Below are 12,087 nucleotides of genomic sequence, written 5' to 3' on the forward strand. Positions count from 1 at the left end.
GACTTGAACCAAACAATAAAAAGAAATTCCTGTATATATATTTGTAACTGAAATTATTGCATATCATAAAATCAATAGTGAAGTTAATAATTTGAGCAAATGGTAAACTGGTCTAGAATTATACTTATAAATTAATACGAGATTTACTCTTTAATGTGCAATAATTTATAAGTAAGATTCATTGATGATATGCAATCTTTTATTAAAATTTTATTTTTATTCATGATTTTTAAAAGGTGAATTTAGTGTCTACAATAATAATATTTGATTTTCATTCAAGATCTTTTAAAAGCTTTCACTATTCATCCAGAATTTTAAAATAGTTTTCACTATAAATTCATGACCTTTAAAATGACATATATAATTTTAATATTTTTTTCAAAATTTATTTTTTATTACATATACTCTTTACATAACATATTTTTTGGAATAAAAAACTTATTTTTATGTGAAAAAAATAAAGAGATTTGGAGAAAAAATAAAAAAAAATGGATAAACAGTGGATTTTTAGAAAGTTGTGAATGATAAATGAAATTTTTAAAAGTTGTAAACAAAAATCATGAATGAGAATGAAATATTAACAAAATTTACATATATTGCATGTAATTTTTATGTAACTTTTAATTTGCAAGATGCTTAACCGCCAATTCAGTGGCATCACTTACTTGGTTGAAATTTAAAAACTCTTTAGATTATGCATATCATTTTAGAAAAAAAATTTAAATTTGACCCCATTGGCTTAGAAATATTGGGGTCAATATGTAATATTAAAAACATTATCATTAAAAGTTGCAAGGGTCATTATAGAAATTTCAAAATTTAAGAGAACTTTCACAATTTTAATAGTAAGTGGTAACCCAATCTGCCTTGATAGCTTTCTACGTTAGGATCAATTTTTTATTTTTTAAATTGAGTTTTGAGTCAAATAATAAAAAAAAATTGAGATCATTTTTAAACAAATTCGATCAACTTGATATATATCTTATTTTTTAATTAATTAATTATTTTATATTTAAAAATAATATTTTATTAATTTTAGATAAGATCAAATGAAGTATAATTTATAAATATCAAATCAGATTTGAGTATTAAAAAATTAAAAAAAATCATTGAATTATAAAATTGAATTGGATTCGATGAAAGTAAAAATTTATCGTGATTTGATTTGTTGTCACTCTTATATGAGACCCATCACATATTCTAATATTTAAAATAAGTATGTATTTTATTTATAATTTTTTTATTATGATATTATAATTAATCAATTATAATAAAAAATTATGTAAAAATTTATTACTTAAAAATATAAATTCTATATAATATTTATTTATAATTAATTAAATATATTGTAAGTAATTTACCACCTTAAAGTAAAGAGTTTTTGTTAGTGTTTTCTGTCAAATCAAAACAAAAAAAAAACTCTTGTACTTTCGCATCAATTTAAAATAAAATAAAATTAAAAATTTTGGCATTTTTTATGTCATTGTCTTGTTAAGAAAGCTAAAACATATTAACAGAAACCATGGAATAGAAAAAGAAAGCAAAGGAAAGAAAACACAAAATAAGGACATTTTTAATTATTTATCTATCCATCTGTCAATTTTTTTAATCTTTTGATGTATATTTGTTGACATTGAGTTTATGGAGGTAGCAGCAAGTTCTTGGATAAATTGAACTTAGAATTCCACGTGTTGCTATGAGATTTATTCAATAACATTCAATAAATTTTTTTAATATAAAAAAGTTACAATTTAAAAATAAGAAAGTTGATTTTAAATATGTAAATTTAAATTTAAATTTATTTAATTTCATCACTTAAAAATATCTATATGAACTATTTGAGTTTTCTTTCACAACAATAATGTGTAATAATTTAATGTGAAGTGTGAACCATTTAAAAAAATAAAATTTATGCTTAACTTATGTTCTTTGACTCTAAAAAACAAATCAAATATTCATATAGCTTATGTACTATTTGATTTATATCATCCTGGTTTTTAAAAAATAAAAATTTGTTATTAATTATTTGAACTTAAACTTTGTCGAGTACTTTGGTATTGAGACTATTATTGCATTAGTTAAGGTGTCGATATGATACAATATTTAATAAAATCATGACATGTATAAAAAAAATTTAATTAGTATCACATTATCAATTATCACTTAGTATTAAAAGAAAATTCAAAAAAAATTAAAAAACAAAAAATCTAAAAAAATTCAAAACAATTTATGAAAATTAGATAATAATGAAAATCCAAAAATTAAAAACAAATCCTAAAAATTTTCAAAAATCTTAAAAATTAAAAATAAATTCTCAAAAAATAAAAAAAAATCTTATTTTTTTAAAAGCAAAAATTGATAAAAATCTAAAAAAAATTTTAAAAATCCAAAAATTAGAAAAAATATAAAATATAAAAATATTGAAAAAAAAGTAAAATCTAAAAAATTGCAAAAGGTCAACCTTTACCTTTCATTTTTATATTAATTTTTTCAAAATTTTTTATATTATATTATTTTATTGTATTTTCTTTTAATTTTTAAAATTTTTTTCTTTTTTTAATTTTAAATTTTGCAGATTTTATTTGAATTTTACGGGCATATTTTTAAGTTTCATATTTTTTGAATTTTTAGTATTTTTTAATTGTTCATATATTTAATTTCTTAACTTTTTAGATTTTTTTTGCATTTTTAAAGTTTTTTAATTTTTATAAAAAATTAAAAAAATTTTGTAATTTTTTAGAACTTTTAAAAGATTTTTAATTTTTGGGTATTATTTTTAAAATTTTTAGATTTTTTAAAAAGTTTTACTTTTTATTTCTCATAAATTTTTTCTTTATTTTTTATAATTTTCAATTTCACATTTTTTCAATTTATTTTTATTTTTTCAAAATTTCAAAATTAAAATTTTTTTTATAATTTTTCTTTTTTTTTTTTGAAATTTTTAGGATTTTTTTTAATTTTTCAGTTTTTTTTTTTACTTTTTTAATTTGTCATAAATTTTCTTATTTTTTGAATTTTTAGATTTTTCTTGAAAGTTTTTTATTTTTTTCAATTTTTTTGAATCTTTAATGTTGATGTGGCAGTGAATGACATGGCTATGATTGGACATTTTTTACATGTGTTATAATTTTATTAGATGGTCATATTAGGTTAGTAATTTTATTAATGGTATTAGTTCAAAATACCAAAATATATGATGAAATGAAAGTTTAAGTATTTTCTAATCTCACATTTTTATATTTAACCTAAAAAACACTTATGTTCTTTTATCACAAATAAGTATTTTCTAAGCTCACATTTTTTACCTTTTCCCCATTTTTTTTAGGTTAAATACATATGTAATTTATGTATTATATGTTTTTTGTCAGTTTGACACCTGAAAATAAAAATTAACAATTAAATACTTAAATGTACATTTTATCAATTACTTTGGTCTTTTGGACAACATCATTAGTTATATAATTGACATGGTCAAAATATCTAATAAACTTGTGATACATGGCAAAAGTATCTAGCTATTGCCACATTATCTATTTTTCACGTTTGCATAAATAATAAAAATTAAAAAATCATAAAAATGAAATATATTTTTATTCAAAATTAAAAATATTCAAAAAAAAAAGAAAGTGAAGAGAAAGAATCGTGGAGAGAAAAATGGTGAGCGAAGGAAACGAAGTGAGGGAAAAGGGAGAGAAAAGGAAAAGATGGGGTAAATCAATGTTAGAAACTAATTGTATAGGGTGGACCGGTTCGATCTATTCCAGATTGGATAGATCGACATTGGTCTGCATTAGACTAAACAGATTAACCTCAACCCGCCTTGGATTAACCAGTTTTAGATGGTTTACCCCTTCCTCTCATTTTCCTTAGTTCTCTTTCTTTTTCCTCGATTCTTTCTTTTTTTTTTGTTTTTTGATTTTTTTTAATTTTGACTTTAAGAAAAATATTTTTTATTTTTTTAAAAAATTTTAGATTTAAAATTTTTAGCCCTTTTTTATTGGATAAATTACATAAAACCACTTTGTGGTTTAAGGTAGATTTAAAATTATCTCTGAGATTTAAAATATGATACTTAACTACTTTATAATTTGTTTTATTATTTTTTTACACAAAATCATGACTTTTTTTGTTATTTTCAAATATTTTCAGTTTCTAGGTTTTTTCCTATATTTAACAATAGAAAGTGGAATAAACAAAAATAAAAAACAATTAAAAGCAAGAAATTGCAAAAATATTTCTCTGTCAGCAAAGATTTTTAGGGTTTTATAATTGGTTTTATAGTTTCATTTTAGGTTTAGTTTAAGAGGCAATCCATCAACAAATTTAAAGGAGAGCAATTTGGGCATAAGAAATAACCTAAAAGATTGAGGTACCACAGCAATAGCTTAAGCATAAAAAGAAGAAGAAAAAATCAAGCACTAACAAGAATCAACAAACATTTAAGTAGAGTCGGTACCACAGCTCATAACGTCATCAATCAAATAAAAAGCTGGAGTTAGAAAGCACACAAATAGCTTAATTCTCAAAATCAAGCAACCAACAGAAAAGTAAATAATTTTTTGCAAATAAAAACAATACACAAATAAATTTGTACATCTAAACCTAAATCCTGCATACAACTAAGAAACTTATACATAATACCTAATAAATCCAAACTCGAAAATTGAATCCATAAATAGCTTAATTCTCATAATCAAAATAGCTAACAAAGAAATTAAATAATTTTTAATAATTCAAAGTAATACACAAACAATTTAGTACACTCAAACCAAAATCTTGCACACAACCAAAAAATCCATACACAATACCCAGTAAATCCAAACTTAAAAATTGAACCCAAGCTCGAATTAACAAAAAATCAATAAGTAAAAATTTAGCAAACCCATAATTGAAACATTCAATTATATCAATACACATAAATAAAAAAAGTGCTTTTTGAATTTTTCAGACAAAGAAAAAAGTGAATTATTAGAGAAAAAATAAAAGATAAAAAATAAAAAATAATGAAATTGTCATAATTTTGAGAAAAAAAATTAAAATAAATCATAAGATAATTAAATGTCATAATTTAAATCTCATAAGTCACTTTAAATTTGCTCCAAACTATAAGATGGTTTTATGTAATTTATTTTTTTATTTTTTATTTTAAATTTTTTGAAAATTTAAAAATTTTTACCTTTTTAAAAATTTTTAATAAAAGATGTTTGATATGATGGCAATAATATGAGATGTGATTTTATTAGGTGTACATAACACGTTAACATAATAATTAACTTATTAAGTTAAAATACCAAAATACTGGATGGAATGAAAATTAGAATACCTAATATGAGCTTTAATTCTACTACAAGTGCTAAATGCGTCTTTAACCCTTTTCTTTTTCCACTGTTTTAACACAATCCAAGAAGAAGCCACTATTGCCAGCCCTGAGTTAAAGCTTTTGCTAGAGTTGTAGAGCGAGATCTATGAATTCACAGAAATGGTGGGCCCTCCAAAGAAACACTTCGTCCTTTTCATCCTCCTCCTCTCCCTCTGCATCCTCCTCCTCCTCCTTTACTCCCCCCACCCAAATCCCATCTCTACCCAAACCTTTCCTCTAAATCCCCATTCTATCCGCACCACCACCACCCCAACCTTTTCTCTTACTATCAAAGTCCTCACTTTTAACCGCCTCAACTCCCTAACCCGCTGCCTCACCTCCCTTTCCAACGCCTACTACCTTCCACACCACCCTGTCCACCTCCACATCTTCATCGACCATTTTCCAAACAAATCCCAATCCGACATCGACCTCAAACTTCAGGACTCGTTTGGAATTCTGCACTTTGTTGATGGGTTTGAGTGGAAATGGGGTCAAAAGATCGTTCATTACAGAACCACCAATGTGGGTCTCCAAGGCCAATGGTTAGAAGTCTGGTGGCCCACTTCTGATGATGAGTTTGCCTTCGTTGTTGAAGATGATTTGGAGCTTTCACCATTATTTTTTAAGTATTTGAGAGCTTTGATCTTGAATTATTACTACAATGCTTCCAATTTCAGTCCTTTTGTTTATGGGGCTTCCCTTCAGCGCCCAAGGTTTGTTCCAGGTACCATTTTTTCTGGGTTTTCTTTGTTTTTTGTATACTTTTTGGGAATGATTGTTATTTTGCAAAAAAGGGGGTTGATGGAATTTGTTTGAATTACATGAATTAATGTAACGATGATTGGATTTATGTGAATTGAAAAAGAAAAAAAATGGGCTTCCCAGTTTAAGATTTGTCACAAGTGTGGCTTCAATAAAGTAATTGTTCATTTGAAGTTTGGACTTTGGTTATAAATAGCAAACAATATTTTTTAAAAGAATTTTAAAATCTAAAAATATAATCCTCTTAGGTAACAAAATAGCTATCTTGTTTTTATATTGACTGATTATACTATAAATTGATATTACATTTAGTCATTTGTTCAATTTCAGAACGTTATGTTTTTGCTTTATAATTTCTTTCTTAACAAGCAAAAAGCAAATAGTGAAAACAAGTAAGAAAAGTAATAACCTAACAGAGAAGATTGTAACTTGGAAATCACTAGAGAAATTAGTCCATTGCTTGTAAAGCGCATTTGAATCCCATGTTTGTCCGTATTTTCATAATTGACTGTGTAGCTATCCTGTGATTTAATAAGATAATATTGTTTTTGAAAACCACGTTATTTTCAAATCAAGTCATACCTCATTCATGCCTCCAAAATTCCTTTTCAATCATAGGTTATGGTAAGAGTTTGATCAGGCAGAACCATTCAGCTAGCTAATTGCAGGGTGTATTAGTAACATTTCCTTCTGTGGTGCTTTACATACATATTTTATTAATTTTTTCCCGTTTGGTTGGTGGCCGAGTTCCACACTATTGAAGATCTCTGTAATAATACAACCTGTCTTCTGCATTATTGTTGCCTGGTTGATTGGTTTTGGCTGCTTCATTTGTAAGTTGTAACTGTGGTGTGCTTGTGTAATTCTTTCTGATGCAAATTGTGTAATGCATGTCTTTGCTTATCATTTTGTTACCATCCATGCTAGATTATTGATCCAACAACCATTAATACATGATCTTAATTCTTTTTTTGGAGAATTCTCAAAATTCCTTCATTTATTTGCTTGCTAACTCCAGGTAAACATGGAAACAAGTTGCTACTAGATAGCACCTCAGGACTTTTCTTGTACCAACTGGTTGGCACCTGGGGCCAGCTTCTCTTCCCAAAGCCTTGGAAAGAGTTCAGGTTGTGGTATGATGATCACAAGGCGAAAGACTTTAAGCCATTTCTTGATGGGATGGTAATTTATGTTGGTTTAGCTCTTTCCTTTATTTTTCCTTGTTCATTTATTTGGTGTTTATTTTCAATCTAATAAAATCTACAAGCTATATGCAGGTTACCACGGGATGGTACAAAAAGATGGGAGAAAGAATATGGACTCCTTGGTTCATTAAATTTATTCATTCTCATGGCTATTTTAATATTTACACAAAATTTCTGGATGAGAAATCACTTAGTGTCTCCCACAGGGATGTCGGCGTTAACTATGGAAAAACAGCAGGGCCAGACTCTCAACTATTGGATGTAAATTCTCTTTATTCCAATTTTCTGGAAATGAAATCTTTGAGTAGTATGAAGTGGTATGATTTCTGTTTCAGGGAAGTAGTTCCTGGAAGAGTTGTAAGGAACTTGAATGATCTTGGGTCTATTCTTCCCTCTGTGCAGACAAAGGGAACTGTCTTGCTTGTTAGCCTATTTGGGGTATCAGAGGCAGTCACTAGAAACCTTCTTTGCCACTTTGAGAGGCTAAATCTTTGGAATTACATTTTAATTGGTTCTGGTACTGGCTTTCTGTTTGATCTTGCTCAAAGGGGACACCCTGTAATTGATGCAGACCGATTTCTCAGCAATATCAGATTGTATAAATCAGTGGGAATGGAAGAGAAGAATGCTAGGTTTATGAAGGATATTCTGCTGAAGGCTTATCTTGTCAAAAAAAGTTTAGAATTCAGTTATAATACTTGGGTACTGGATGGAAACATTGTTCTTGTTAACAATGACCTGTTTCTTGAGTCTATTGATTCCATAGACAACTTCTATGCAGGGGAGAGCATGGACCTTTTCTTTGTCAAGAACTCACCTTCTGCCCTCAAAATTTGGGCTGATGGTTTTCTGTATGATGTTGCAGCTATGGTGGATAAACTTTCACTACCTAGAGAGAGCAGAAATTTTGTATCTGTAATGGCAAAGCTATTGGAACAGAAGGGAGTTAGAGTTAAGCGTCTGGATGAGAGAAGCTTTGGCATGAAAATTGGTAACCAAAATCTCAATCAAAACTTGGAGACCAATAAAAAGGTGGTTTATTGGTCCAGAGAGTTAGACATGGATTCCATTCAGAAGCGGCTTCAAGAATTTAGTCTATGGGTCATAGATAACGATTCTTCCTGCACAGCTGTAGTTTGTCACCAGTCATAGCAGTCACAGAAATGTTCAAACTTCCATCTGAATCTTAATTCATTATGCTTAGTACGGGACTCGTATTGAAGGTCAAGGTAAGGTATAAGCCATGAAAGTGTGTGAGGCAGTAGCATTTAGAAACAGAAGAATTTTGTGTATCATCTTTTTAATGCTGAGATGCACATTGGCAATCTCGGTTGTCCAAGTATGGCAGCACATTTGACTACTTTTGATGTATAAGCTAGGAATGATAATGCTAAAAGAGTTCTTAGAGAATTTTTGGAGATTATCTCTTGGCTGAAGGAGGTGGCATATCTGGTCGGAAGCAATGATGGTTTAGTGAGATTTGAACATGTTAAGGAACATAGAAATCTCACTGGATGCATATCGAAACCGAGCAAGCTGAGTTTGAGGAGGCCAAGGCTTTCGAATTTTGTTGGAATTGTGAGTTTCCCGGAAATCTTTTTGAGGCAATTTCGGTAGCAGTAATGCTAAATCAAGATAGACATTCTTAACACTATGTAATGTTGTTTCTTGTTTTATTTCTTAATGGAAGTTAAAACATAATTACAGCTTTTGATGTATTTGTTGTTGTTTCACAGTAGTTGGAACTTGAGACTGTAACTTGAAGGTCTAGAGTTGGAATTCTGAGATCAGTGGGGTGAGATTTATGGGATTAAAGGAGATTATCTTTCATTATATAGTTCAAAATCGTATGTACCAAAAGTACACTTATTGAGCATGAACTGTATGTAATTACGCACCCTGGGAAGAGGGATGCCAAAGTGCAGTCAGTATAAAATGGTTAAGACTGGCGTTCAGGCAAAAATTTTATCTGCTTTTCACTACGAGGATGGCCGGCCTGGAGTAAACTCCAACAAGATCCTCTAATGATTTAGTAGGTATAAAAATATGTAGAGAATGGATAGCAAGAGATTGATAATATGAAAATAATTTTGATGACGTAAAATATGACATAATAATGTGAAATAAATTTATTAATTTAAAATATAATATGATAAGATAATATAAATATGGTATAAAAAATAAATATGAGAGTGACACAATATAAAATCTTAATAACAATTAAATATAAATTTAATAAAATAAAAAATATAATTTATATTTTCGTATTGATAAAAATTATGATAAATAATTTTTATATAAAATATGATATAAATATATATTTTAATATTTTATATGATATAAATATATAAATTATTATGTATCGATGAAAAGATACCACTTTCATAAAAAGTCCTACATTTTCCTCTTCAAAGCTGCAAAGAATAAAATATTGATTGTTAAAGAAATTGGAAGTCGATAAAACCAAATATACTACCTTGGTATACTTCAATATTTCCACCGTCTGTCAGACAGGAGCTCCTGCCGCATCAAATAATGCCAATCAGTATCATACTTTTTCTGAGGGAGGGTGATCGCCTTAATTTTTATCCTTAAATGCTATATTTTTTTATTAAGTGATACTCGGATCTAATAAATTTATTAAAAACTATTTTTTTACATTCCTTTAATAACAAAGAAAAGAACATATTTTTTTATCATTTAAATCAACCGTTTATTGGCATTAATACTATATTTTAATTATAAGTATATGATATTAAAAATGTAAAAGTTTGATTTAATTCATGAATTGCTTGAATCGAATGCTAAAACACTTAAATTTGACTTTATATCTTATAATTAATCTGAGTTAAACAATAAAAATACTTAAAGATTTGAAAGCATAATAGCAGCTTCAATTTTTATCATCCATTCACATAGAAAGTTTAAACTTATTTAGATTACTAAGCTTATTTAATTTTTGAAATTTTTTGATAAAATTAAATCTGATGATAGATAGATTATTCAATTCTTTAAATCAAAATAAAAAATATCATATTTAATAATTTAAAATAAATAACTGTAAGTAATATATTCAAAATGATCTTAATAAATAATTAATTGTAAGATTTAAATTCAAAATTTTTTCATCGAACAAAATGAATATAACCATTGAACCAATCTACTTAATTTTTGAATTAAATAAAGGATATAATCTCAAAAATTTCAAAGTTTAATAAGTCCTTGAGTTTTGGACCTGCTGGCTTCCGGTCGACAAGAAAACCTAAAAGCAATCCAAATCCGGTCGGCCCAATACCAACCCAATCCAAAAGCCGACAAACTCTCGATTTTTTTTATGGGTAAAATTTAATATTTTTATTGATAATTTGAAAATAAAAAGTAAACAAAAACCCAAATCACATCAATGATGTGTACACGCTTGGATTTGACCAACCTTCCATCCGATATTCCTACAAATACGGCTAAGCCGATTAGTTGGAAAAAAACAATCAATTTGAAAGTGAAAGAAACAGAAATGAAATGATAATGTGTGCTTTTTTTTTTAAATTAGAAATAATAATGTGAGGAGTAAATAACAACATTACCAATACAAGAATAAAATTTTTAAAATTAATTATTTAAAAAAAATTAAATCAACATATGTCAACTTTTTAAATTTGTATGTAAAATTAAAAAAATTACATGGATTTGTTGAATAATATTTTTATAAATAATACAAATTTTAAAAGTTAAATTTTATCAAAGATTCATTTATATTAATATAAATAAATTATATTAATATACATTTTATATTTTCTTATCATTAAATCAAAATTAAATTATAATTAATTTAAATCAAAATAATGTAATCAATCCGAACTCATTTTTTACTATTTCATCTCATTTCAATCAATACTTTTTCAAATTCTTTTACATTTTTTAATATTTTTGGTTGTACGGAATGTAAAACAAACATTTTTGGTCAGGAGTTTTAGGACAGAAACAGTGAATGAATTTCCGAAAAAGTTTTAAATAAAGTTTTTAAGTATAATTTGTAAAATATTTTATTAAAAATAATAAAATTAAAAATAAAATTAATTGACTGAAAGAGTTTTTTACATAAATCGAGTGTACGAAAATTGACAAAATTAAAAAAAAAAATTTATATATAATTTTAGGTAGATACTTTTAGTAAAAATATATAAAAAATTTTTATTATTGAATAAATATTGATTAAATATGGATTATAAATAATAATTTTAAAATTTTTTATATATTATTAATTTTTATATCAAATTCTATCAATTTATCTATTTAAAATTTTTATTAAATTATTTTAATAAAAAAATTTCTAAATTTCATCTAAAAAAAATTAATGTAAAATTTATCATGAATCTACTATCTATTTAACTCCAGAAATGCATTTCGTTACTTTGGTTCCCACGCTGCCATTAAACATTTAATTACGCATCCTCAACACTTCCACCGACCAAATCTCCATTTTTTTAAAAAAAATTTTTCTCTTATAAAATTGTTTATTTTTAAGAAAAGCCACTGCCATGTATATGGTACGTATGGTGAGGGACATTTGCATAATAATCAATGGGTCCACAGTGAGAGGAGTTTTGAATTTGAAGCATAAGCATCCAATTGATTTGTCTTTCCACAGTCCATACCCACTAACATATAGCAACAGCAAAAGTAAATTGAAAGGAGAAATTTTATATAATAGTATAGTGAATTGGATCAGTCCAATGCTTATGTTTCACTCTTTCAATT

At 26.4% G+C, this 12,087-nt stretch overlaps 1 protein-coding gene across 2 annotated transcripts; it reads left to right on the forward strand.

Moving 5' to 3' along the window:
• Nucleotides 1-5,314: 5,314 nt before the first annotated feature.
• LOC111303896 (uncharacterized) lies at nucleotides 5,315-9,047 on the forward strand. 2 transcript variants are annotated; one of them, XR_002691792.2, is made up of 4 exons: nucleotides 5,332-6,086; nucleotides 7,143-7,306; nucleotides 7,402-8,558; nucleotides 8,709-9,047. XR_002691792.2 is itself a non-coding variant. In XM_022900398.2 (3 exons), exons 1-3 carry the CDS (start codon nucleotides 5,480-5,482, stop codon nucleotides 8,479-8,481), a joined length of 1,851 nt encoding a protein of 616 aa, XP_022756133.2. In that variant the 5' UTR covers nucleotides 5,315-5,479; the 3' UTR covers nucleotides 8,482-9,047. The 2 variants fall into 2 exon arrangements, 1 of the variants encoding a protein (XP_022756133.2); XM_022900398.2 differs by having other exon boundaries at nucleotides 5,315-6,086; nucleotides 7,402-9,047.
• The last annotated feature ends 3,040 nt before the right edge of the window (nucleotides 9,048-12,087 follow it).

This window comes from Durio zibethinus, chromosome 13 (assembly GCF_047325235.1).
Source record: "Durio zibethinus cultivar Kanyao isolate XHJ-2024 chromosome 13, ASM4732523v1, whole genome shotgun sequence".
Lineage (NCBI taxonomy): Eukaryota > Viridiplantae > Streptophyta > Magnoliopsida > Malvales > Malvaceae > Durio > Durio zibethinus.

What these genes read in the sequence shown, in the direction of transcription:
- LOC111303896 (XM_022900398.2), top strand. Translation starts at nt 5,480, where the DNA reads ATGGTGGGCCCTCCAAAGAAACACTTCGTCCTTTTCATCCTCCTCCTC. An exon ending in GCGCCCAAGGTTTGTTCCAG is followed by an intron (nt 6,087 to 7,142) that starts GTACCATTTTTT and finishes TGCTAACTCCAG; the next exon opens with GTAAACATGGAAACAAGTTG. An exon ending in AGCCATTTCTTGATGGGATG is followed by an intron (nt 7,307 to 7,401) that starts GTAATTTATGTT and finishes AGCTATATGCAG; the next exon opens with GTTACCACGGGATGGTACAA.